General features: G+C 41.9%; 2 protein-coding genes across 6 annotated transcripts in view; both read left to right on the forward strand.

Annotated features, from left to right (window-relative positions):
• The first annotated feature begins 1,289 nt into the window (after positions 1 to 1,289).
• On the forward strand, positions 1,290 to 23,520 carry eps15 (epidermal growth factor receptor pathway substrate 15). 5 transcript variants are annotated; one of them, XM_084011974.1, is made up of 25 exons: positions 1,290 to 1,394; positions 3,996 to 4,037; positions 4,697 to 4,786; positions 4,886 to 4,933; positions 5,027 to 5,122; positions 5,236 to 5,298; positions 6,001 to 6,126; positions 6,657 to 6,716; positions 7,106 to 7,351; positions 7,601 to 7,746; positions 8,340 to 8,496; positions 9,408 to 9,490; positions 11,931 to 12,003; positions 13,477 to 13,638; positions 13,744 to 13,941; positions 14,031 to 14,438; positions 14,657 to 14,737; positions 15,304 to 15,466; positions 15,769 to 15,813; positions 15,928 to 16,328; positions 17,124 to 17,193; positions 17,298 to 17,368; positions 17,765 to 17,900; positions 17,993 to 18,201; positions 21,229 to 23,520. In XM_084011974.1, exons 1-25 carry the CDS (start codon positions 1,341 to 1,343, stop codon positions 21,367 to 21,369), a joined length of 3,369 nt encoding a protein of 1,122 aa, XP_083868100.1. In that variant the 5' UTR covers positions 1,290 to 1,340; the 3' UTR covers positions 21,370 to 23,520. The 5 variants fall into 5 exon arrangements, with proteins under 5 accessions (XP_083868100.1, XP_083868103.1, XP_083868101.1 ...); XM_084011977.1 differs by having other exon boundaries at positions 17,993 to 18,165; XM_084011975.1 differs by having other exon boundaries at positions 17,127 to 17,193.
• A 994-nt stretch (positions 23,521 to 24,514) lies between these two features.
• ttc39a (tetratricopeptide repeat domain 39A) overlaps positions 24,515 to 26,632 on the forward strand; it is an 18,039-nt gene continuing 15,921 nt past the window's right edge. Inside the window, exons 1-4 of the mRNA XM_084010746.1 lie at positions 24,515 to 24,741; positions 25,665 to 25,724; positions 25,898 to 25,948; positions 26,236 to 26,289. Of these exons, the coding sequence (XP_083866872.1) occupies positions 24,686 to 24,741; positions 25,665 to 25,724; positions 25,898 to 25,948; positions 26,236 to 26,289 (221 nt within the window). The 5' untranslated portion in view covers positions 24,515 to 24,685. The remainder of the gene's footprint in view (positions 24,742 to 25,664; positions 25,725 to 25,897; positions 25,949 to 26,235; positions 26,290 to 26,632) is intronic.

Below are 26,632 nucleotides of genomic sequence, written 5' to 3' on the forward strand. Positions count from 1 at the left end.
CTTGTATGGCATCTGATTCGATTTCTCCTTCATTCAACTGATTATAACGGTTGTGGAAAGTAACTAAGTACATTTACAACCTTTGACATTGACCTGTTTCAGAGGGACAAGATGCTCGTTGTTTTGCTGAATCAGAAGTCACATACAAAATACATGATCTGACTATATGTATAGATTAAACAACCCAACGGGGTATGCAGTAATCAGTTATTAAACGAGACATATTTTCAACGTTGGAAGATCTAAACAGTGTCAAGAATGTTGCCACCCAGTTCTAATATGCAAATACAATCACCATTATGGATCCTCATTTGGTGAGCAAAATCAAGCAAATTGATGCATCAAAAATAAAAGTGCAAGTAATTCAAGAAAAGCTCTGTATTTTCTAAAATCCATGCCCAGGCCCTGATTATTTTATTTCTTCTGTTACTTCAGTACATACTATCCAAGCCCATTTCCACCACTGTCAGCAAAAACAATTAGAAACTTTCTCAAAATAATGACGTAGTATCTCAGTATAATGACTTATTATCTCAGAATAATTACCTAGTATCTCAGTATAATGACTTAGAATCTCAGAATAATGACAGAATCTTAGAATAATGACATAGCATCTTGGAATAATGGCATACTACACTAAGTAACTATTATTTTTGAAATACTAAGTAATACTAGTAAGTTTCTTATTATTTTGAGTTACTAAGTCATTATTTTTTAGATACTATGTCATTATTTTTGACATACCAAGTCATTATTTTGAGTTACTAAGTCAATATTTAGAAATATTAATTATTTTGATATAAAAAATCATTATTTTGAGTCACTGAGTAATCATTTTTGATATACCAAGTAATTATTTAGTTACTAAGTAATTATTTTTTAGATACTTAGTTAATATTTTGATATACCAAGTCATTATTTTGAGTTACTAAGTCATTATTTAGAAATATGAAGTAATTATTTTGATATCAAAAGTCATTATTTTGAGTTACTGAGTAATTATTTTTGATATACCAAGTAATTATTTAGTTACTAAGTATTTTTTTAGATACTTAGTCAATATTTTGATATACCAAGTCATTATTTTGAGTTATTCATTTGATATATTTTAAATAAATAGTTTCTCTATATTTTGAGAAAGTTTTTCTGTTTTGAGACAGTGTTTTTCAAAAGGGCTTCCATAATAACGTGTTATTTTTTCAGGCTCATGATTTGCTCTGCCGGGACAACAGAGGATTTGCTCTGTGTGATTAAACCAGTCCCGGGTTTGACTCCGGTCGCTTGGAGATCCGGTGCCAGGTTTTCCAGCGGCCTCTGTCTGTGTCTGGCAGCAGCGCAGCATGAAAGCAGTGGGAAACAGAAACACTATGGCTGCCACTCTGTCTCTTACTCAGGTAACACTGTCTTACAACTCAAATCTAACGACAGCAAACGTGTTGTGTCGTCCGCCTGCTCCGCTCGCAGACGTTTCAACGGCGTTAGCGAAGCCGCGCAGCCCGAAACGTGAGCTTACCGCGACCCTCGCCCCTTCTTTTTGGAAGTTTAGTGCTGCTGTGACTGGGAAAAGTTTCTGCCTAATCTCTTTGGGGACTGCGTAAGGGCGTAGCTAGCTAGCTAGCTCGCCAGCTAACCGCTAGTTTTGTGTGCACTGTTGGGGGCTGTTTTGACGTGAGATACGCCGCGTTAACGCTCCTCGGCTCCGTGAATATTAATCATGCGCTTCCTCGTTTTGCTGCAGGCTAGTTGGTCGCCAACCGACGAGATGTTAATATACGAGATAGTCATGTGTGGCTCTGCTGTGGCTTTACTGTCAGTATCTCTATAGGAGGGAGCCTCTGCTAACTCTGTTTTCCGCTACACGAAATTAGGCAAGCGACTCACGTTATACGTTATAAGCTACGTTGTGTTGGGGGTGTTTTCTCGCTTCTTACGTAGCTTTGCTATGTGGTGAGATTGATTAACCAACCTGTTTATCGCTATTCTTAGACGTAAACACCCGTATTGTATTCTCCCCGTGACCTTTTTATGAAGTGGACAGTGTTATCTGTTAGCATCTAAGCGGTTCATGTTGTGTCCAAAAAAAAAAAAAACTCAAAATATTGTTAGCAGTTGTTTTGCAACCGATAAGAGGAAGTGGACTTGAACGCCCATCAGTCAGCACTCTTGTCCCAAAATGACAGGCTAGTTTCTTTTGCTAACTTTAAGAGAGATGTTGTGTTTTCACAGTAAATAAGTTATTTAGCAGACAGCAGCCGGGTCTAACAGGTAGGAGGTGACAGACCCAGACTTTGCTACCTGAGCCACTGTTGCCCCTAACAACAGCCAGGAGCTGTTCACCTTGTTACCCCCCCCATAGATGAGTTACAACAAACAGGTGTTTTGTGAATCTGTGTTGTGAAACTTCAACTCCCTGGTAACCCCCCCACTGTTTGGTGCTACAAGTGACATTAATGTGTTGTTTCTTTCTCTAGCATTTCCAGAACAAGCTAGACTGTCGAGTCGGCTCCCGCGCTGTAATGTAACGCAGTTTTCTATGGGTTTAGCTGGGGGATGATTGAGGGGTGTTTTCCTTTTTCTTTTTTCTGTTTTTCAATGCAATTAAAGAGTCACCAGTACAATGGCTGCAGTGTTAACAGTCGCCAACAGTTCCAGGCACACTATTGTGTGTCGCTGAAAATAAGTTGCATCGGGCAGAGAAAGATAACACTGTTATCCCGCTGTAAATTGGCAGTTGACAAAGCTGACGGATTAAGTCTGTGACAAGGCTGATGGCTTGTTTTTGGTGTCATTTTTGCACGTCAATTCGTTTCTCTGTGAAGGGTCATTCTGACAGCTTTAACCCCAGGTCGAATAGCTGCTCGTTGATTCACAGCTCGGACGATAACGGTCCTTCTTTAATGCACCTGATGATCGAAGAGCACCACGACCGCTTTTCAGTTTCAAGCTATATGGAAAAGGAAATGCTGATTTATGTTCCTGTTCTGCCCAGTGGTGGACAACCACGTTAACACCGGATAGGGGGTGGGGAGTAAAAGAGGATGTGACCCAAGGCAAAACTAGCCGTTGTCATTGGAGTGACGTCCTGTTAAAACTGTCCAGCTCACCGTTGTTATTCGGTATCTGTCGCAACTCCCTCTGCTCGCAGCCCGGCATTAACTCACCGCATCATCGTGACTCATGGGTGTTTACTGTATGTTGTGTTACGCATTCTGTATTTCTCCAGAAATACAGTGCTGATCTTTGCCAGGAAACGCACAATGACCATGCCCCTCATAATCAATTGTGGAGAGACAATTGGTTGATTGAGAAAAGTGATTGCAATACCAACTGATTATTATATTACATTAAATTAATCAATTGTTGAAGACATTTTTCAAGCAAACATGCCAAACGTTTACTGGTTAAATGTATTTGGCATTTTATGCAGTAATTGATTACGATTAATCATTAAAACGGATGAATCGAAAAAGAAAATTTGACATTTCTGTCATGTAGTCGAAAGTTGCCTCATCCTCACTGTAGGTTAGCCTCCTTAAGCTGTATGTTTGTTTGGTGAATATAATACACTACAGTGCCATTTTCCTGGTCTATATAAGAGCTATTTTCTGGCATAGTGAACTAAATGAAATGTTGCCTTTTGTTCCATGTGTCTGAACAGTGATCAAAGTCACCATGTTCATTTCTCCCCCCTCGGCAGATGTTTTGGGCCGTTGACAAATAATAACATAATGCAGCTGTTGATGAAAAAAATAGAGCAACATCTGTAAAGGATCAGTCTTTTCTTTTCTTTTTGACAGCTGCTGCTCCACTCATGATTTGAGCTTGTAAACTGCAGAATTGAGAAACATTATAAAAGTATTAGTTTATATTCTGTCAGACTATTTTAGGGGTTTGGGGTTAGTTGTATCAGTATGGAGGACACATGAGCAGACACAAGGGAGTGGTTACGGTTACAAGGATTTACATGTGTTTTAATTTTGCCCCTTTCTTTACAGCTCTCCAGTGGAAATCCTATCTATGACAAATACTATCGGCAGGTATGAAGAGATATCTTTCCAAATGAAAACATATCTTATGTGCAGTATATCATTAAGTAGTGTGCCCATTACTGTTATTTGATATAGTAATTTAAAGATGAATTGACTGTTATTGCATTGCGCTTTAGAATGATCTGGATAAGAGGTGGTGCTCGTACAAAAAATACATTTGGGTGCACTGACCCTTTAAACTGCAACCTAGCCTCGGCCGGTTCAATAAACTGTGGTGTTGCAATGAGCAGTGATCCCTCTCTTCCCTCCTATCCAATCCTCTTTGTGCGTCCGGTAAAAGAAGCATCGCTATGAATTAATAATGTTTCCTTTTGCCCAATATGTCCGGGGAGCTCATTGTGAGCCTCTGAAAGACCACTAACAGATCCGATACCAAGCTAATAGAGTGCTGAGAAAATAGCTTTGGTTTATTGTCAGTATTGATTTAAGTAATTCACAGACTCTTTTATCCCACTGGGCAATTCTCACAGTTTTCATTTGTTCTTTATTTGCCTCCCTCTTTCTCCAAATCTAATATTTTTCAGTGTTTTGGTCTAAAGCTGTTGGCTAATAAGACATTCTGTGTCTTTGTCAGCGGTGCAGATGTTTTGCTAATCTTTCCAAGACGGTATGAGCTGTAATGACAGCGTCTGGCTGTTTGCCTGCAGGTTGATCCGACTGGGAGTGGGCGGGTGGCAGCAGCTGATGCAGCTCTGTTCCTGAAGAGGTCGGGCTTGGCTGACTTGGTCCTGGGGAAGGTGATCGAAGAGTCTGATCAGCGCAGCATCATTACATCACTTTTGTCTTGCTGTCTGTGTTGATGGTAACATATGCGTGAACTTTGTGTGTCTCCATAGATCTGGGATTTGGCAGACTCTGAACGTAAAGGTGCTCTGAACAAGCAGGTATAAATAAGTCCACGTCATGATGGATTTATTTGTTTTATATGCATTGATTCACTAGATTTATGTCACGTACTGTACCTCTCTCCCCTTCAGCAATTCTTTATAGCATTGCGGTTGGTGGCTTGTGCTCAAAATGGCCTGGAGGTGGCGCTCAAGAGCCTTAATGTGGCTGTTCCTCCACCAAAATTTGTGAGTCTGCTACTGTGCATAACAAGCATATTGTCTTATTTAATACATGTGTGAATACAACATTAAAATGCAACATTTTTAGAAGAGAGTAACTGTTTGTTGTTTCTCTCCAGCATGACACAAGCAGCCCACAGTTAGCAGGAGGAGTGGCTGTTGACATTCCTTGGGTTGTCAAGGTGAGGCACCTGAGAGTTTATTATCTTTTTGTAAGATATTGATCTATGTTTATTTGTAATGTGTCTTGATATCCTTGTCTGTCTCTTAAGAGAACCACAACAGAACATCGTAGTAAAATGTTGTATGTATCCAGAATAAATTGAGCTGCTGCTACAGCCTCCCTCCTCATAACAGGGAATATGATTCCAGCAATCAGGATTTTGTGGGCCAATCACAATCTATGCGTCCTCTGATTGGCCTTTTATATACACCACCAATCACACCATTAAAATAACGATTGGTGGCCAATCGATCAGAGCACTCTTATTATAGGTTTGCTGGGAGTGTGGAATGAGGTCGAGGGGTATGTTTTCAAACGTCAGCAGGGATGACACGCTGGGTGTCTTTTGTGTGCAGGATTTCCACATCTCTGTTGTGCATTATGCCTAAGCCTTTGAACTCCGCCTCCCTGTGTCCATGATCGACCTATAGAAAACAAATATTAATGGCTGCCTGAACCTATCCTAATTTATAGCGGATGTCCAGTAAAACACCAAGCTGCAAAAAGCACTTGTTTAGCTACTTAAATGTGATTGAGGCTCACACTGCACACAGAATGTATATATAATTTTTTTTTTTTTTTACAGTAACTGCATTAGAAACGCATCAAGTTTAAATCCTCAGTCTCTAACCATTTCTGTATCTGATTTGTTTTTCCCCAGCCTGAGGAAAAGATGAAGTTTGATGCCATCTTTGACAGTTTGGGTCCAGTCGGAGGGATTCTGACGGGAGACAAGGTCAAGCCCGTCCTGCTCAACTCCAAACTGCCAGTGGACATCCTCGGAAGGGTATGATGCCCAAACACCAAACTTTTACACTGTTTTAATTCTTGAGGTCGACTGATTAATCGGTGGAACTGGGCTCAGATAGAGGCCGATGACTGCCCAGCCGCCACAAGTCACACAGGGATGTCCATCACTGTTACATATAACAATATAACAACTGTAAGTAATCCCTTGAAGTGTGAAAGGACACTCATACTTCAAGCAACATCAGAGATATTTCTTCAGATAGTAATCCTCCACTTCATCCTCCAAAACACCAAAATCCTTCAATGCTTTATTCTGTGGGCTGAACCCTCGCAGTCCTGGTCAACAGGTGATTCAAGTGATTTAAAGTAGTCATGCATGCAAAGTGACAAAACTAAAGGGGAGTTGTTACAGATTTGTGCATGTCTTTTCCATATTTTACAGTCTAAATGATGAGAAATGAAATAAATTGATGCATAAAGTTCATAAAGGAAGTGAGAATCAGTCTTATTATGTTTCATGCAGTTTTGGAATGATGCATGCTCACCAATAATGTGTGTGTGTTGAAGGTGTGGGAGCTCAGTGACATCGACCGAGATGGCATGTTGGACAGAGATGAATTTTCTGTGGTAAGAAATGAGCCGATATCACAGTTGGAAAGTAACCACATAGGTCACGGTTACAGTCTGTTAGTTTCAGTTAGTTTGTTTTTGAACTGATGTATTAAACTCTGTACCGTTTCCATCAATATTATTACAGCATTGATTCCCTCAGGCATCTAGATTATATCACGGTTGACTAGCTCTGATAGCATCATGACATATCTGGATATTTTAGGAATAGATTTCTACACTTTGTATATGTGTGTGCTTGTATTTGATGTACAATCATCATCATCTATGTACTGTAGCCCTGAATGGAACAAATAACACATGTGGATGAAGTGTGAGGACGGCAGAACTACAGGATGTTTATTGGTAATTGCCCTTTATCATTGATTTTTGTTGCCCTTTCCCAGGCCATGTATCTGGTGTACAGAGCCCTGGAGGGGGAACCTGTTCCCATGTCCTTACCACCTCCCCTGGTTCCACCCTCCAAGAGGAAAAAACCCTCGGTGCCTCCTGTGATGCCCCTGTTACCCTCGCCCCCCTCCGTCAAAGACAGTCGCTCCTCCCACGCTGCCTCTAAGACCATGCCCCACCCCCCTAAACCCGCCCCAGCTCCTGCCCCAACACCACCACCACCAGCACCAGCAGCTGCCCCTGTGAGTACGGTACCCGTCTCTCCTGTGCATGCAGCGCTCCGGAAAGCTTTTGTATGTCTTTATATTATTACCACATAGCCGCGACAACAAAAAAATGATTTCAAACTGGATAGCTCAGTGTGTTTTCCAAAAAAACAAGACGAGTGGGAGGGCGAAGGTAAGTTTAGAGTCATTTTGCGTAGGTTGTGTTTAATTCTGTTGTGAGAAAGTGATGGTGGTAATTAAAAATCTCTTTTATTGCCGGTGCAGTGGGTGGTGTCGCCAGCAGAAAAGGCAAAGTATGATGAGCTGTTCAGCAAGACGGACAGTGACATGGACGGCCTGGTGTCTGGACCTGAAGTCAGAGATATCTTCCTGAAGACTGGACTGCCCTCCGCTACACTTGCACGTATCTGGTAGGAAGGCAAATCACCTGATCAGCTCCTTTTGACAGCATGTAAACACATACCTATTCAGTTGATTTGAAACCATCAACTTGGTCTTTATGACATTATTTTATTGTATTTTATAGTCAATAATATATCTATATCTGCTAAAATTCACAAATTTAGTTTTGGATAAGGGGAAACAACTTTTAAAAAACCTAAGAACAAGCAGGACACAAAGGCATGCAATGCAGTACAAACATATTTAAAGAATATCACAGTTGCCACACTGCATTTTGTTGGTTTTAGGCTGATTCTGATTGTTCAAAGTTGATAAACGCACAATAGAAAATTAAGGATTGTAGTCGAACTTAGTCATTGTCGATAAAGGTTGACATGAAAATATACAAATAATCCTCTGTGATATTGGTGCAGGGTGATACCAGCAGTTCTCATAGCACTGCAGTGTGTGCTGACACGTCACATATGGATTTTATCTTCCCTGGTTGATTAGTTTCTGTCCCGTGTCCAACATCACGATCCGTCAGGCTATCGCGAGTAGTCGTTGCCTGAGGTGTAAATCGTTACTCTCTTATATAACACGTGTCCGTTTGTGTTCTCAGGGAGCTCTGTGACATCGGAGACATAGGGAAACTGACCCGAGAGCAGTTTGCCTTGGCACTTCATCTAATCAATCAGAGGCTGACTAAAGGCCTGGAACCTCCGCAGAGTCTCTCCCCAGAGATGATCCCTCCAGCCGACAGACAAAACATCAAACAGGTGAGTCACTCCGAGCGCTCAAGTCTATGAATAATAATCAGGGATGTCTGGATCCTATTTTTCATCTCCATACAGCATGACGAAACCTGATTCAGAACTGAGGCATCCCTAATAATGACTCATGGTTCACTTTTTAATAACTCATACAGCGTTTTTTTCTTTTCGTGTTTACTAGATTCTAGTCTTGCAGGTTATTATTTTTGCATGCTGCATTAAATGACTGATATTATGTGTGTATTTTAATACCATTCATTTGTACTGACATTCAGCCCATTCCTGTGCATTTTGTATTTTTTTCTAAGCTTGCATCTGCGTGTCTTTCCTTTCCAACTTACGCAACGCTTTTATGCTCTCCTGTCCTCCATTTTCACACTGCATGCAACTCACACGTGCAGCAGGATGAACCTGAGTGAGTGGATGCTAGTTTATTGACTTGGGGGCATCTCATTACTTTAAACAGGCTGCCTCTCTTTGTCCTTTCTGCCTTGTCTGAAATCATTTGTGTTTCTGTTACTAAACCTAAATCATACTTCACATCTGTACTCGTCCCTGATATCATAATATGTCTAAGCTGCAAAGGCAGAGGATGCTGTTTTTTAAAGTATATTGGGATGCTCCACAACACACCTGGTTTGTAGATGCAAATCAATCAGCTAAAACCCTTTAGTCAGTCTCCCTCCCATCCCTTCTATTTTGTGTCTCCATCAGTGTGTTGTTTCTTTTGTAAAACCATCAGTGAAGCTCTTTGGTTCAATGTTTTACACTGTATTTTTTTAAAATGTGTCTTTATTCCATATGTGATGAAAGGTCATTCTTAGCCGACCTTATAGGAAGTGTCATCGCTGTTATGGTGTCTTGCCTCCAGATGTGGGTTTAGTTCTCTTGTATCCTCTTCCTCGCTTCCTCTTCAGAACAACATGGCTAACCTGGCAGCGGACTTCTCTGCCATCAAGGAGCTGGACTCTCTCAGTAACGAGATTGTCGAACTACAAAAGTAAGCTGTTGTTGTTGTTTTACTCATGTTACCATGCATGTTTTCCCGGAGTCATAATGCTGTCTGTTATTTTGCTGGCAATCTCGGAGCCCATCAGCTGTCGGTCTGATGATAGATAAGCTTCTGGGGGGCAAATGGCTATATTTCTGAGGTTCCGGCGTATCCAGATATCCGGGCCAAGATTTAGTTTTCCTTGTGTTGCTCATTGTTTACAGTCTGATTAGTATCTGACATGCAAGGCTTCAGTTGGAGTTGAATGACCGGATTGTTTCACAAATCTCCAGTTTACCGAAGCAAAATCCTCATCAGACAGTACATGGTGGACTCCGCCTTTTTTGTTCTCCACAAGGGACAGTTTGCCGGCAAGCAGTGAATGCTTGAACGTGATTGGTCAGTTCTACTCGAACTTAAAACGGCAAACAGTTAAATGCCAAAATCCTGTGGCCTGTAGTTAATCCAGATTACATCACTGGTGGTAACAAAATGATCAACCACGATGTTCATCATTCCAAATAGATGATATGCTATTTGATGTGCATCAAATGATATCAAACAAAAAGGTACATTTTCGAGGCCCAGCTTTGATGAATGCATTCATGGAAACTGATTTTGGAAATGCCATTTAGTAATAATGATTTGACCTCATGTTTATTTAACACTTTTGCTCCACATCATCCTTTTATACCAAAATATTTGCAGATAACGAGAGTAGAATTTTCGGTTTTTCTTCATGACAATTTTGTTCCATTCACGTTTTCTTCGTTTTAAAAGCAGATGTTATCGGTCTCGGTTGGTTAATTTTCATCATGAATAGAATGTAGCTCTCTTTGTCACGCTGAAAGTGAGAAGTGAGAAAGTTGGCCTTCCATCCCCCCCCCTCTGCCTTTCGATACCAACGCATGCACGTACACATGACATGGCAGCTGTTGGGGGAAGGAAGCGGAGGTGAGATGGATAGAAACTAAGTGAAGATCAGAGCTTCAGACAGGCGGCAGATCGAGGGGAGCTTGACGAGATGATGTGTGACTGCTTCAAAATGTGGCAGCGACCTTCTGCTCAAGACGAAGGGGATGGTGATGGTGATGGTGATGGTGATGATGGGTAAGAGGAGGATGGGAATGACGCTCCGCATGAGTTGACTCGGTTTGCTGGGAGAAGAATGTGCTGTTGTCGAGGGAATTGTGCATTTTGATGCGAGAGGACAGAGAATCAAAAATAGCTGCTGTTATTTTTAGCCTGTGTGAAATGAATGCCAAAAGATAAGTGCTTTCCAAGGTTGATGCCTGTTTCTTTTTTTCTTTGTTTTTTTTGGTTAATCTAAATCATTGAACAGGAATAATTAGTATTGTGCTCTGTGTTGCTTTTACACAATAAATGCACATAAAGCATATTGAATATATAATCTAATCTCCAGGAAAGACAAGTTCTGTTCAGAGCTGAAACAATAATGCCAAATATATGCGTAATATTGTAAATTATATCATTGTGTTATGCTAATAGAAGGTGAGATATGAATGGAGCCTTTTTAGATATAGATTTGTGATGACATTCCTCAATATTGTCAGTGCTTTGCTGCTAATTTGGGTGCTTTTTTCATACATGTGTTTTCAATAACACACTTTTAAGCGTCGCAGTTTTAATAATGTTCAAGAAGTCTGACTTCACAACCAAATGTTGGACATCCAAATCTGGTGCAAAATGAACCCACATCTCCACACAAAACTGCAGTCATCTTGCCTGATTCCTATCAGTCATGATTAATGATGAGGTTTAATGACGTGAGACAGAAATGGGCTGAAATTAAGTTCTATTTCTGTCTGCGGTATGAACACTAACACACCAAGTACAGCACTTCTGGTGTGCCACGTTGTGGTTAGTAATAGTGGAAAAATGAAAAGCACATGTATTAATTATCTGCCATACACAAGTCAATATGCCTCCCCACATCTCGCCCCACCCAGTTCCATTTCCTCTTGCTGTGTCGATGAAAGAGTGAGATAGGAAGATCATACAGGATAGATGTTTTAGGTTGGCTCATCATCACTCCTCCCTCTCCTCTTCCTCCCTCCATCCTCCAGGCAGCCATCTGCTCACTCACTCCTCATCTCCCACACATTTGACTGAGCAAGCACATTCTCACTTTCTACAACACTCATCACGGATACAGAGCCGTGCACGCCACACACACTCCACCTTTTTCTTCACATCGCGACACACACACACCTGCCGTAGCCGCAGACGTTCCAGCGGCTCCTGTCTGTACCGTTGACTTGTGATTTCAGCACACCATGGTGGTTCAGGGAGAGCAGGTGGTGGTGGTGGTACAGGGGCCGGGCAAAGAGGGCTCAGTGGAGAACTGGCTGGGTGGGCTCGGACCGCCGGCTCTTCCCTCTCTGTCCTCGGTGGCTAAATACTCCTGTCTCTTGTGCTGGACCCCCAGGGAGAAGAGCACCGTGGAAGAGGAGATCAAGGAGAAGGAGGAGGCCATCCGACAGCGCAGCAGCGAAGTGCAGGTAAGGTCTCGCCGTCTCTGCTTGCGGTGAGTTTGTGTCTGTGGACACAAAGAGAGCGAGTTATCGGCATGTTCCTGTCGGTATTTAAGAGGACTGTTTCTCCGTTCTCTTGCTTTTGTACTCACTGAAGCAGTTGTTCAATTCTGGTGTGGTGTATTTACTGGAGGAGGAGATCAATAATGCATTTTGGCCGGCAGTCCGAGACGCCTGTTCAGAAACACATTTAGTGTTTCTCAGAGGGAGAGGCTGGTGTTCTCGTGTAGGCGTGCCCGTCTCCGAGCCTGAGAGATGGGCTCTATTTTGGGAGCTGATGGCTTAAAGGGCCAGACTGCTCCCCTTTTGGGAATTCAGTCTGTTGTTGGAGTGTCAGCGTGAGTCTCCAGAGTCTGACACTGACTTTAGCACTTCAGGGTTTCCTTGAGTGCTCTTTTTTTAGTCGGTATTGTGTTCTCTTAATAGATCCTGGGCATCACATATGTGTCCTTTTTGGTTTTGTTGTGATTTATACCACTACTCCTTCCACTGCAGTGTTTCTCAAGCATTGAGGATTTATTCGTGGCGGGGATCTCTTACATTCTTCACTTGAAAAGCCTGCTTTGGTTTCACAAGCTAAAGGTCATTTTCCAGCGCATTTTGCACTTGATAGCACTTAATTGGAAGACTGCTCAATCAATTTGAGTTCTCTTTCAAATGTTTGAAAGGGAGATTAATGCGCAAAATATATTTTTGGTGGGTATGGAAGCAAACCGCTGTTGTATTTTATTCTCCCTATCTCTCCCCCCGCTCCCTTTCTGTTACCATGCAGTTTTCAGAAGCTTTTCTGGAGTATTTTAGTCAAAAAACAGATACAGCTGCATTTACACAACGTGTTCAGTACACACGTGTCATTATGCAACACTTGTCTTTTTTTTTTACATGCGTCATTTGTTGTTTGCTCTTGTGTACCTACTTGAGTGGTATAATATTTTTTTTTTCTGGACTGTCATTACTGTCAAACTTTAACATTTGAACCCTGGTTTTCATCCTGTATTACAATCAGCATGTGGTGATGAAGTTACCTGTCGTTGGCAGACTGGTGGAGGTATTTCTGAGTCTAAGCCTGCCTTGTAAAGACTGCTGCTGCATCCTTTGCATCATATGTTTTTGACTCTGTTAACTGGAAGTATTGTTATTTTGTGCCGCTTACGCCTTGCTGACACCTTCACTCATTCCTTATTCCTTTCATCATATTTTGCTTGCACCTCTTTTTGTGCTTTTTCTCCAGAGTTTAAAAAATGTATTATTTTGCATGTTTGATGTTTTTAAAAACATTTTTTTATCCCTCCACACTCTCAGGGCCCAGAAACAAAGACTTGGTTTACTTTCCTTAATTATCCATGTTTTTTTTTCTTTTACAAAGGTTTTCCTGTGAAAGTATATATATAAAAAAAAACACTTTTTTCCTTCCGTCTCCTCTTTGTCTGACGTCTGCAGGACTTGCAGGATGAGGTGGCGAGGGAGAACGTGGAGCTGCAGCGGCTCCAGTCTCAGCGTCAGAAGGTCCAAGAGGCCTTGGAGGAGCTAGACCAACAGAAAGGCTCCCTGGAGGAGCAGCTGAGTCATATTCGCCAGCAGACCAGCCAAGAGACCCATCTGGTAGGTTTGGTGGAGTTTTCTTTTCACAACAGATTCATGCATTCGTTTGTTGGTGTTGATAACCCATTCCTGTCCGTGACTTCATAATGGTAACGCCTGGCACAGATTTCATCACTGCAGTCGGAGCACGAGGACCAGGAGCAGAAGATATGTCAGTTTGAGGAGGAGCTGGTCCAAGCCCGGGAGGAGCTCCTCGCTCTGCAGGAGGAGAGCAGGAGGCTGCAGGAGAAGGTCCAGGCCGCTCAGGAGCAGCTCACACCTCTGCAGGAGTCTGTCCGGGACTCCTTCACACAAGTTGCACAGGTCAGTCTGTGTGAATCTGTGAATCCTTGTGTTTTACTTCCTCTTTTGTCTGTTATTCTTTGAACGTCTCTATCTCTCTGCTCTCTTAGGTTCAGCAGAAACTGAACGACCTTCAGGTGGAGGAGAGGTCATTAACTGCCCAGCTCACCTGGAAAAGAGCCCTGGAGGACAGCTCTCCTGTCATGGTTAACGGATCAGCGGGCCTCACTGCAGAGCTGCGCCAGGGGGACCTCTTCCAGCAGGACTTTTTCCACGAGGACCAGCCTAAAGAGCTGAAGGAGGAAGATCCCGCCGTGGTCTGCAATCAGCAGAAAGAACATTCAGAAGGAGTGAACGACAAAGAAGATGACGAGGAGAAGGAGGAAGAGAGTCCAAAGACTCCGGAGGAGGACAAGTTGAAACACGATGCCTTGGATGATCTCTATACTAGCCTCGCCTCCTCTGAGATGTACAATAATCGGTCGACCATTGCCAAGCTACGGGAGACCACGCTGACGGTAATTAATACACTCCTTAGTTATCAGTACTTCGTTGTGAAAACTACACATTCCACAAAATTGTATATTCATTTTTGCACCCACCAATCATGCACGACCAGGGGTCTAAATTTATGCTTTGTGTCATCAGTTTTGTTGTAAAAACAAGAATTGTACGAAATATAACGTATAAATTCTGAGACTATGACTCTGTGAGTAACACTAGTTTTTCTCTCCAGGAACACAGTAGCCCTACACCCGACCTGTTCTCAGAGGTCGTCGATGATGCCGAGGAATCGCCTAAAGAGAGCTCGTCAAAGGTATTTACTGAGGTGTTCTTTAGCCATGTGAACGCTGCTGTTACACCAGAGACCAGAGCTATTCACCTATATCGTTCAGGGGTCCACATTTTCTGAAAGCTACAGGACCGACGTGGTTGAGTGGGTTATATGAACCAACTCCATCACTTTCTGGCCTGAATGAATGAGTCTTTTTGCTAATGTGTATTTTTTGAGTATCATTTCTGACATGCATCCAGATATTACACATAGTTTTCTTCAGAAAATATGTATGCTCCCTAACCAGGGCTCCTGGTTATGTTTTAAAATGGGGGATACTGAAATAATATTGTAATTTTTTTCAGCATTATGAGTAACCGGTATGATTTTGTTTTTCACCGTGCAAAAAAATGAAGAATTTATTGTGGCCAAATCTGTCTTTTGTGCAGCACAGCATTTAGATTTATATATTTATTTTTATTTGGAATACAGACAAATCCAAGGGATAAAACATGAAAAAGTGCAGACACTTGTTTCCATCATGGTCCCCAAACGCATCATTTGCTGCGTTAAAGCTTGACAGCTGAGCTCGGTTGATGTTCCAACAGGCTGAATCCCCGGAGCCGGAGAGCACGCAGGAGCCAGCGGAGTTCCCAGAGAGCGCCGCCTCCTCGTTACCACCTCAAGTCGGACCTCGCTCGATGCCGCCTCAGACGAGCCCCCCCTCCCTGCCTGAGATGGACTTCTTCCATTCGGACCCCTTTACTGAACGTGAGTCCCCACAAGCATCTCACGCTTAGGAAGCAGCTTAGAAACACAAAACATAAATAAAATGGTAAATGGACATTTTTAAAGCTCCTTTCTAGTCTTGCGGCAACTCAAAGTAAATTACAATACATGAACATTCACACACATTCATACACCGACGGCAGAGGCTGCCATGCAAGGTGCCAACGTCCTCATTAGTATTTAATTTAAGTGACGATGGCACAGCCTTAAGAAGCAATGATCGAACTGCCTATTCGGATTACTTGATGTCCGATGATGATGAGATTTTTTTTACCTTTTGATAGATGATCCATTTAAAGATGATCTTTTTGGAAAAGCAAATGTTGCAGGTAAGTTCTCCAAGTTAAACAGGCAAAATGCATCAACATGTGTTTGATTTGTACCAAGACTACAACATCCATCCTTCACACTTTGTCTCTGATGACGTTTCTTGCTTAAATCAGATCCGTTCGGAGGAGATCCCTTCAAAGGTTCCGACCCGTTCGCTGCAGACTCGTTCTTCCAGGCCTCCGGTGCCCCCTTTTCCTCAGAAGACCCTTTCTCTGCCTCGGCGGATCCGTTTGGTACCACTACCGGCGTGCCAGAACCGGACCTGTTTGCAGCGAAGCCAAACGACACAGCGCCTGCACCGGCAGCAGCAGCGGACCCAGACCCCTTCACCTCCAAACCTACCAACTCAGCGTCAGCAGCCAAGGATCCATTCGGCTCCACGGGGGGCAATATGGCCAATTCTGACCCGTTTGGAGGCAAAATGAATGCCACCGGGGAGGCGGATCCATTTGGCTCTCAGGACGGAGGGTCAGACCCCTTCAGCTGCTCTCCAGCCTCCTCTGACCTGGCCGTGGTGAGTCGGCCTGCTCTACAATCTGGTCACATTAGCCATGTTTAAATGGTCTTCAGGATTCATTATAAAGGTGTTCTTTCATGTCAGCTAGTATCGGCCAGAGACAAAGACAAGCTTTCACACATTATAGGAAGATCTGAGGAGACGCCGATAAAAGAAACAGCTGATCAGTCATGTGAGATAATAACGTTTCCATAATCCATTTAGCACTTAACGTTTCAACAAAAACAAAATACATCTCAAACCAGCATAAAACCTTTGATTAAGTTTTATTGAATTTGGCATTTCCATTTCCATTCATCTTTTGTAATCCAATTCTTTAAAACGGAAACACAGCTACTGTACTCACTCCCAGATGTATTTATTCTTAATGAGGAACAGTTAAATCAGTAGTTTTCCAACCGATGCAGTTCATGGGTCGATCATTTTGCAACCAGTTGAACAAAAAGCACAATTTCATCATCTAACCTAACATTTTATTTTTTGTAAATATATCTTTAATTTAATTAATTCAGAGGTATTAAAATGGCTCAAAATAATAACGGAAAACTAGAATTTTCTGTTAATTATTACGATTTGTAGCAGTTTACAGTGTTGTTTGATTATTATTTTTTTACGCTGTTGCCTCCTAATTAAAAGTTATCAAAAGGAACTGTCAACATTTAAAGGTATTAACAAATCAGTTATATTTTCGTGTATAACTTGTCAGAAAAATAAAAATATGCTGAATATGAATGTTTGTTCAGATGAAAGTGATGAACGGGATCAGTAATCGTGTTTGTGTTCTGTTTCTAGAAGGACACCGCAGCAACCAACGACCCGTTCGCTCCAGGTGGTACTACAGTAAACGCTAGCTCAGATCCAGGTATGACTTGTGATATAGCGCCACCTGCTGGGGGACAGAGGCTACTGCAGCTATTGAAACCATAAAATACACTTATATTTACTGTTTGTGCTTGTGTGTTTCAGATCCATTTGCTGCCGTGTTTGGTAATGAATCGTTTGGAGGGGGCTTTGCAGACTTCAGTGCTTTGACAAAGGTAATGGAGAGGTGGTGTTCATGCCCCGTGCTTCACCTACACGGAGCTGAAATCAGAAATCACTCTCAGGAGTGAAAGATGCTGAATATAAGTCAGTCACGTCGGTGGAAGTAGAAATATTTGCGACACAGTGATTTCACTTCTGCTGTCAAACCAAAACATCCAGAGAGGCTGTGAGGTTTTAGGAGGAAATAGCTACACTTGGAAGTGATTCTCCCCCTGTGGAGGAATTGGGTACTACACTCATTAATTAGTTCACACAACAAACATGTAAAATAGGCTGCTGTGATTCCACTTCCGATCCATAGTAGCCGCTCCATGTTTTTTCACATTTGACTATACTATACACTGTATTATAATGTATGTATTTCATATAGTGTGAATCTTCTGTTGCAGTCGAACGGTGCTGACCAGTTTGGCATCAACAATAAGAACCTGTTCCAGGACGACAGCCAGTCTGCCGGCCCTGACGTGCCCCCAGCTCTGCCCCCCAAAACTGGTACGCCAACTAGACCACCTCCTCCGCCTCCAGGTCAGTATTATCACTCTAGTAGTATTATATTGAATTTTAGAATATGTCTTTCTACAGTGTGACTTATTCTGTGTATCCGTGTGAATGGTCAGGTAAGAGATCGTCCATCTCCAGAACAGAGTCGTCCGAGTCCTTCCAGCGACGAGGGCCCTTCCTCCAACAGCCCTCCGGAGACTTCCCCTCGGCCTCCTCCTCCTCCTCCTCCCTGCCTGCCAAGGATCCTTTAGCCGACCCCTTCGCCCCCTCCTCCCCTCCTCGTCACAACGTACGGGAAGCTGACCGATTTGCCAGCTTTGACAAAGTGAGCACCTCGCCCTCTTCCTCACCTTCACCTGACTCTCATTAGTCGCTGCCCTCTTCTCCTTTTTTTTTCCTGCTAATAATTCATTAAAATTCACAACCACCGAGCAAATCAGGCCAGCTTTGTAAATCGCTCCATCCACTGCCATTAAAAAGTCCCAAGGAAGTGAATTAATCACCTCAAGTGTTGCATACATTTGTTCATTTTATAATTCTCTTGAGGGAAGCTAACATAAGCTATTCAGCTTTATATACGAGTTTATTTTTCATGCATCCTGTCTGCTGCTGGTGAATCTTTGTTTGTATTTTTTTTGCCCACTAAAGAGTTTTTATACTTGTAATAATTATTTTTTGTTACTGATTTATATTGGGATTGCACTTAATTTATGCCCCATGAATTCAAGTTACACTGTCTTTTTTTGGAGGAAATGTACAGGAATGTCATTATATCAATTATAGATGCACAGATATATTACCTCTGCAACATATTAGTTGTAACAGACACAAATTAATAAACTATCTTTGTGATTCCCTCCTGGTTGGCAGTGAATGGAGAGATGAGAGGCTGCTTGTATTTGACTTTTAAACATCCCGACTCGGCACGCTGTCATTACAGCCTGTGCATGTGCACATTTCACTCTGAAATTATATAAAAATATATATTTTATTGCAAAATGTTTCATTTTATGCACCTTTTCCCATTTTCGGGTAAATGTATTATTATTATGGGTGTGACCAGTGACTGGGCTCAGAGTCGATATGTCGCTGAGTCGACACATTTATGGCATAAAGGCATTTCATCAGGTGACCTTGAACAAATGAGATGCAGAGTAACGCCTGCTGCATCATGAGATCTCATTTCAGACGGTTTCAACCTGAAGTTTTAAGAAATAATACATTTAATAATTTCTCCTCACAAGCAAAGACCAGGTCGGTGTGATAATTATATTGCTTTAACCAGGAAAAACAAAAGAATTGCAGTTCCCTTGTGTGTTCTCCCTCTCACTAAGCTCTTCCTCTTGTCACACTGCATACAGATGCACGGTCACGCTGTGAATCTGGGATGGATGACTTATTAAGCGATAGCATTGATTCTCGTCTCCCATCACATGACTGCACCCGCATGCCCCTGTTGAACCCTGACCTGCACTAACTGTGTGTTTGGCTCTCATTTACACATCATCATTTACACCAATCCCTCAAATCCGTGTTTATTTTTTTTTTCACCCCTTTTACTATTTATTCACCCATGCATCTGTGCGTCACTTATCCGTTAATCCAGCCCCGTTGTCCGGTCAGCTGCGTGTTGTGGAGAAAAACGATATTCTCTCTGTCTGTGTGTCTTTAAAAAAAAAAAAAGTTGAATAAAGAGTTTAATCAAGGGCACCCTCTCTGGCTTCTATGTGCATCCATGATCTCACTATCTGTCACCGCCTGTGCTTTGAAAGGACCATCCCAACACTTTTGTTGTGACTATACTTTTACATCACGGCTGACATTTGTCAAAGCATGCTTTAAATTTAGGATCATTTCCACCTTTTCAGGCTGCCGACGTTTGTTTGTCAGTTCTGTCGTTGAAGCTTTGTTGTGCCGTTTTGCAAATTTTGCACAAAAATGAATATAGGAATGTTATTAACTGTGACAGCTTTATCTCAACCCATATATTCGTGTATATTTGGATACTGTAGTGGCCACATATGATAAAAACATATATCATATATCCAATAATCTACAGAGTGGCATGCTCTGGTGAATGTTCAGCAAAGATTAGGTTATTTGTGATAAATGGGATGAAGCATGTGGTACGGTCCTTTCAAATACTTTGTCAGAATCCCATTAAATCTCTGCGATAAGTGAACGTAAAGAAGGTAAAGACAAAAGTAGCAGTTATGAGGAAGGAAGTTTGGCTGTAAAGCTCGCCATTCCTCCTGCTAAGCACTTTATTGTTTTATGACTTCACTCGCATTTAAACGCAGCACTGGGATGTCCCACCTACAAGTAAAAACATGCATGTTCTCTACTAAATCCATGTTTCTTCAGTGTTCTCATCATGCATGTTCCACACCGACTCATCGGCTCTACCTGCTAGTGAACGCCGTCACCGCCGCCGCCTTTCATTTGCATGGCTGGATGAGGAACCTGTTGGAACGCTGCATGTCCGCTCTGTAATGATTAACTGTGTCAAACAGCGTTCTGTGTATTTTAAAGATCTCACGCTTCGCCTTTTTGTTGTTGTGAACCTACAAATGTGATTTTTTTCCCATCAACTGAGATCATGCTCATATCTCATCTCGACCCCTGACCTCATTCCTCCATGACACGCGTAGTGACGCACACTTCTCTTCACGGTCAAATCTGATTTAAACGGCTAATTTTGTGGTTTTGATCGTGTTTTGGTGGAGAAACGGGAACGTTTTTGACATCTTGGATTTGTAGACCACACAACCTGCTGACAGAGATGGATTTTAGTGCTGTCACTAACTTCAATATAGCGGATACATCGGCGTTGGCAGCGTGCTTAGATGCCTACCATGTTAACCGATGCATGCTGGTACGAACTCGTAGCATGTCCGTTAATCTTACAATCCTGGCATAACGTCTCAGAAACTGCAGTACATAAGTTTCAGGAGCTCTAAGTTAAATAATGATGATTACAAATAACCAAAAATAAGAGATTCTCATTGAAAATGTGTTTGTTTAGTCAAAATGTAAACGCTGCCGTCCTGTATTGTATAATAACAATAATAAATCCTTGATGGATGTTGAGGGCCAACAGCAACACTTGTAGTAATGTAGTCCTGCAATAAGCACTTATTTATGACGTTATTGATATGGCATGCATTATATTACTGCTGTTATAGTCATCTATTATCAGCATCATTATCTTTAAGAATATGTTAACTGTATATGTTTGTCTGTTGGTGTCCTCCTCCCCCTCCCGCCCCACATATTTCTTTACATGTGTGTTTTCTCCTCCCCCCTTGTGTGTGTTGTGTGTGTGTGTGTGTTGTGTGTGTTCATGGAGCAGTATCCAACAGAGGAAGACATGATAGAGTGGGCAAAGCGCGAGAGCGAGCGAGAAGAAAAGGAGCGCCTTGCCAGGCTCACCCAGCAGGAACAAGAGGACCTGGAGCTGGCCATCGCTCTCAGCAAGTCTGAACTCTCCTGAGGAGGTCATCTTCACCTCCTCCCCTTCCTCCTCCCTCCTCCCTCCTCCCCTCGTCCACTGACCTGGCTCGGCACGGCACGGCACAGCCTGCCCCAGCACAGAAAGCACCAAAGCAAAGTGGGGACTGTACAGGACTGACCCCCATGAAGAGACTTTCTTAGAACAAACCCATCTCCTAACCTTTCAGCGCCCCCCCTCCTTCTCCCCAGACTGGTTCACTGGCATCTCAGTATTGTGTGTTTCTTTCCCCCCATCCCGTCGCTTGTTTTGGGAGGAGAGGACCCCCGAGATGGAACGTGTGTTATGAAGAACGGATCGTTGGAATGCAGTGAATACGGATCTAGAGATTGATTTCAACGTCACGCTACGAACGCCACGTTAACTTTCCAGAATGTAATTTATTGAATGCACTCAGAACTAGATTTCAAACGGCCTCGTCAAAAGTCCCGTCTTCGTCCACTAACGGTTCTCACTAACCCACAGCCCGGCCCACGCCAGCCTCCGAGGCCACGTTGAGGTTTTCTTGAATTAGAGATTTGCTCGTTTTATAGAGCCCCATCTGAAATCCCCCTAATTCCCTTCCAGCTCTTGGTTAATTTTCTGGAACTACATCTTGAACCGTTTCCTTTCAAGAATGTAAGCTGAGGGGGGAAAATCGTTTTTTTTAAAGGCACTGTAACAATATTTAAGAGTGACCATGAACTTCTTTATTCCCGTATGACGGCAGAGGGCCTATGAGATTAAAAAAAACCCTATTTGTCCGAGACAGGGTGACAGAATTGAACATTTCTACTTGTTTAACTGGAAGTTCCCAGTCCTCTGATATGTGAAATGCATGTGCAGATTTATACTAAAATAGAACAAATCCCATCATCTGCTACTACATTCAGCTTCTCGATACTCTAATTTCTTTTACATTTCAGTAATGCTTTGCTCTTCTGTCTGTCAACGTTAGAAAGTTGTTGTTTTTTTTGGGGAGGAGATACTGAAAGGAATGAAACTACAACTATTGCATGCAATGATTACATTTTAATTAGCATTTAATTTCAGGGCACACTACAAGGGACTGCACAAAACAAGACCATGCTTTTTTTTTTTTTTTTTTTTTGAGTCCAACACAAAATAGTACTTTTAATTAGTACGAACTTTTTTTGTTGTTGCAGAAATGTGGGTAAAAAAACAGTTTGAGAATAAAACTGGATTTAATTTAAGTGTGAAAACTTAACCTGCTCTGTAAACATGAAATGAATATTGTTAATATTACCTGATTGATCCGAGGTGAGGTGCACAGTAGTCTCCCTAAAGCACTTGATCCTGAGAATCCACGTCCTCAAGTAGTCGATATCCATTTAATAACTGTAACACCAGGTCCCATGTTAGAAGCTCCTTTAGGTAGCATTTGTATGAACTTTTTTATTTTTCAGTAGATGCTAAACTAGCTGGATTTCAAAGTCTTACACAAAGTCGGTAAAGGTTGATTGACATCTCTGCATTTTGGTGGCGGATTTCCTTTTTTTTTTCAAACTTTTGTGCCTGTTGATGCCACACAGCAGTCGCCCGGCCAGTTCTTCTTCTTCTTCTTCTTCTTCTTCACACTAAGTTACTTAAAGGTGCGATAGGCGGTTTCTACACAAGGGAAGGCTCCCTAGAAGAGCTTTTCTTTTATTGGTTGATTTCTGACCAAACACCGCACAGCGTTTTGGTATCTCTTCCTGTTCAGACATATTTTTTTTCTCCTCTTATCGGCTTTCAGAATGAGCGTTGTCATAGTTTCCTCATCTCTTTAACAAATTGTCTGTGTTCGAGACTGCACTTCCTTCTCATGTTGCAGCTCATGTTTGTTGTAATCACAAGCGACGGAGTCGGCCGTCTCTTCTTCACCATCGCAGCCGAGTCTGTCGTCGTTCTGCAGTGAAACTCTCTCACGTCTAAAGGCCGTCACTGTCTCCTGTACAGACTCCTTTAACAAATCAAGAACCACTTATGTTTAGAAGGCTTCCCTCGTAAAAAAGGCTTTTTAAAACTCAAGCTAATTGTATTTTTATTTTGTATTTTCTAACGTGTAAGAGAAGAATCATTATTTGGAGGTTTGGCCAGAATATGTAATGCATTTAATTGAAACAGAATAAATATTAAACATGTAGTTTTGCAGTTTGTTTTGTTCTTACTGAGATCAAATCATGTTACTGTATTTTTGAGTTTTACGTCATTTACTTAAATATACTCCTTTTCTAGAAAAAGTACTGCTTTTTGAGGTATACTTGTATACTGATACTCCACTACATTTCAGGGGGAAATATTGTACTTTTCACTATCTAAAACTTCCAAATACACCCCTAGCTGATGAAATACAATACCCTGTTATAGACATTATGCATACACATAATAATGTGTCTGTAATAATGATCCAATTACACAATAGTTGTAAATGTGTCTGATAATACAGGTACATCTGTGCTTTCACTTTTGTGTCTTAATGTGGAACTTTGTATTTTGCATTGTTTTATTGGTACTTTTACTGAAGTAAATCATCTAAATACCACTGAGTAAAAATACAGAAGCATTATCTGCAGAATAGCCTTGTATTATTTTATTGATTTATTACCTATTCACGTTTAACTGGCATACTTCACATACATGTACTACTGGGTAGCTCAGTCTATTCGTCATCTTGTTTTTTTACAAGCTGAAATTAGGAAGCTGAGGTTTTTCTACGTAGCATTTGATGTTAAAAAAGTACAAACAGAAAGTAGCAAATTGTGTAGCAGTGTGCAGTAATAAAACATGGGTTTTGACGAGAAGAATGTAGCATTAAAAATCACCACATATACAACCCGTTTCATAATACAAACACATATTATCATTCATATACATTTGTTAATATTTATAACGTATTAGGTTGTACTTCAAATATGTCTTATTATTTTAATAAATTTAGAAACATATGAAAATAAATTTAAAAAATAAAATGAGTCAAATATAATAACTTTATTCATGTGTGTACATGTTTGTTGAAGTAACACTGAGTGTAGTGTGACTGCGCGTGTGATCCGGAGGGCTCTAGGACCCTGAAGCCAGGACGTGTGGAGCGGCTCCATGCATTTAAATAGGAAAGTCATTATTGCGGCGATGCCAGGCAGCAGCAGCAGCAGCAGCAGCAGCACACCTTTCCGCGTCAGGAAGGAGGAAGACGCGCAGCACCTGACCTCGTTTGCGTCAGCGTGAAGTCTCTCTTCTCCCCCCCGGCCGTCCGCCCATCCATGCCCGCTGTCCCCGGGAGATTCTGCCCCTTTTCACCGGATATCAGAGCAGTGGAATGAGTTTTATTACCAACTGGAGACGCAACTCGACGAAGAAGAATGACAGCAAAATGTGAGTAGAAGGAAAAAGAAAAGAGAGAAGAACCGTGACCCTGTCCGTACTTGTCTTGTCTGAAGTATCGTGCCTTATCTTGTCATCACACTGAGGTTGCGTTCAGGGCCCTCGTGGATCCTCGGATCACACCTACTCTCTCTGATCTGGTCTGTGGAGTTCAGTGGGTTCTTTTTGTTTTTTTACTCTCATAAAAGCTGCCACCAGTCAGAAAAGACAGGAAGTTGAGTTTGACAGAGAAGTCATAATAATAAATAATAATAAATCTATGTTTAAGATGACGCCGTTCTGTTCGTCTCATCCCATTAAGCTTCGTCAGTGTGCTGACACCAGTCTGCAGCCTGTTAGACAACATTACATTCATGATGTGGTCAAGCAGGCTTCGTAGCACTGTGCTTTTCTTTTTGTGTTATTGTTTTTGTCTCTACATTCAGTTTATATATCAAACTCATAGGGAGAAAACAAATATATAGGAATTCTAAACCTGGAGGAACACAATGGATTAAAAAAAAATCAAGATGGAAATCACTTAATCACCAGATCATGTTTACCTATTGGCTTTTCTCTAATCTGTGCTCCTGTTTTTTCTTGTGAAATACTGCATATTAAAGATAACTAAATACTTTATTAATCCCAGAAGGGAAATTAAGTTGTCATGGCACCAGTAGAATATGTTGCTATTTGAAGAAAAGGTGAAAAAAACAATATATAAAATACAAAAACAACATTAAATAGTTACATCTTCTAAACTTTATTAAAAAAATCCAATACTGTATATTCTACCTGCAGTCTACTGGCAACTATTATTATTAAAACCATCTGGAGTCAGGTCGCACTTCCAGTATCCAAACGGGCCTCTTCTTCGCACCGTCATGAGATCCATTCTTATGCTCTCGCTAAATTGACCTTTGACCTCTTCACAGAGACGCCATGCAGGAACAAGACATCCCCGACGGCGCGGACTCCCAGGACTCCCCCAGCCAGTACGTTATTTGTTCTTATCTTCAGACAAAAATCCGCTGTGTCACAAAGGAAGCGTCTGCTCTCAGTGCTGATAAAAGTGTTATTATCAGTGTGACATACATCTGAGTTCCTCGCTCCTATAGACACGCTGTTATACACTGACTGACTTCTATTTATTTATTTTCCCTCCCAGGTTGTCAGTCATAAACAGCCCAGAACTGGATCCGATCATCACAGACTTCAAGTGAGTTTAAAATATTTGTGTATTTTCTGTCTTTGAGTCTTTTTGTGAAACTTGATTGTTGTTTACCAACAACTAAGATGTCGCCACGTCAGACCGATTTCACGTTTATTGTCCTCGACCTGTCATTGCAAAGAAACAAGCAGCGTGGGAGTGTCCACGCAGATCAGTGTCTCTATGGCCCTCGAGATCATGTTCCCCCCCGAACAATAGTTGGCCTTTCAGCTGGTTTTTCATCCCATGAGATGTTCCTCTTTCCTAACAGACTCGATTTTGTCTCTCTGTTTCAGGTTACAGCTGCTGGACAACAGCGACGCGCCGCAATCAGCCAGCCAATCAAATGGGTGAGTGAACTCCGACCGACCGTAGAGCAGATCTGTGGTTTGGATCACAGGAAAACGAATCTTCTTGAAAAGCTCCCACGGTGCTTGTTTTTGGCAGTCCTGTACGAGATGGAGCTGTGAACAGATCGCATGCTGCAGCTCACTTAAAGGACTTCCTGACATGCTAATGACTTGTTGAGGTCAAGGTCATCAGAAGGTCACTGGCAGCTTCTCCCTGCTGTTCGACACATCAGTTTTTAAACAGAGATGACCCGGAAATCATCCCTAAACTCTCTCTGTCCATGAGGGATGAAAGTGAATGAGTTCCTTCTAGATAGATGGATGGATGGATGGATAGATAGAT

The sequence above is a fragment of the Eutrigla gurnardus genome (assembly GCF_963514095.1).
Source record: "Eutrigla gurnardus genome assembly, chromosome: 6".
In the NCBI taxonomy this organism is placed as follows: Eukaryota; Metazoa; Chordata; class Actinopteri; order Perciformes; family Triglidae; genus Eutrigla; species Eutrigla gurnardus.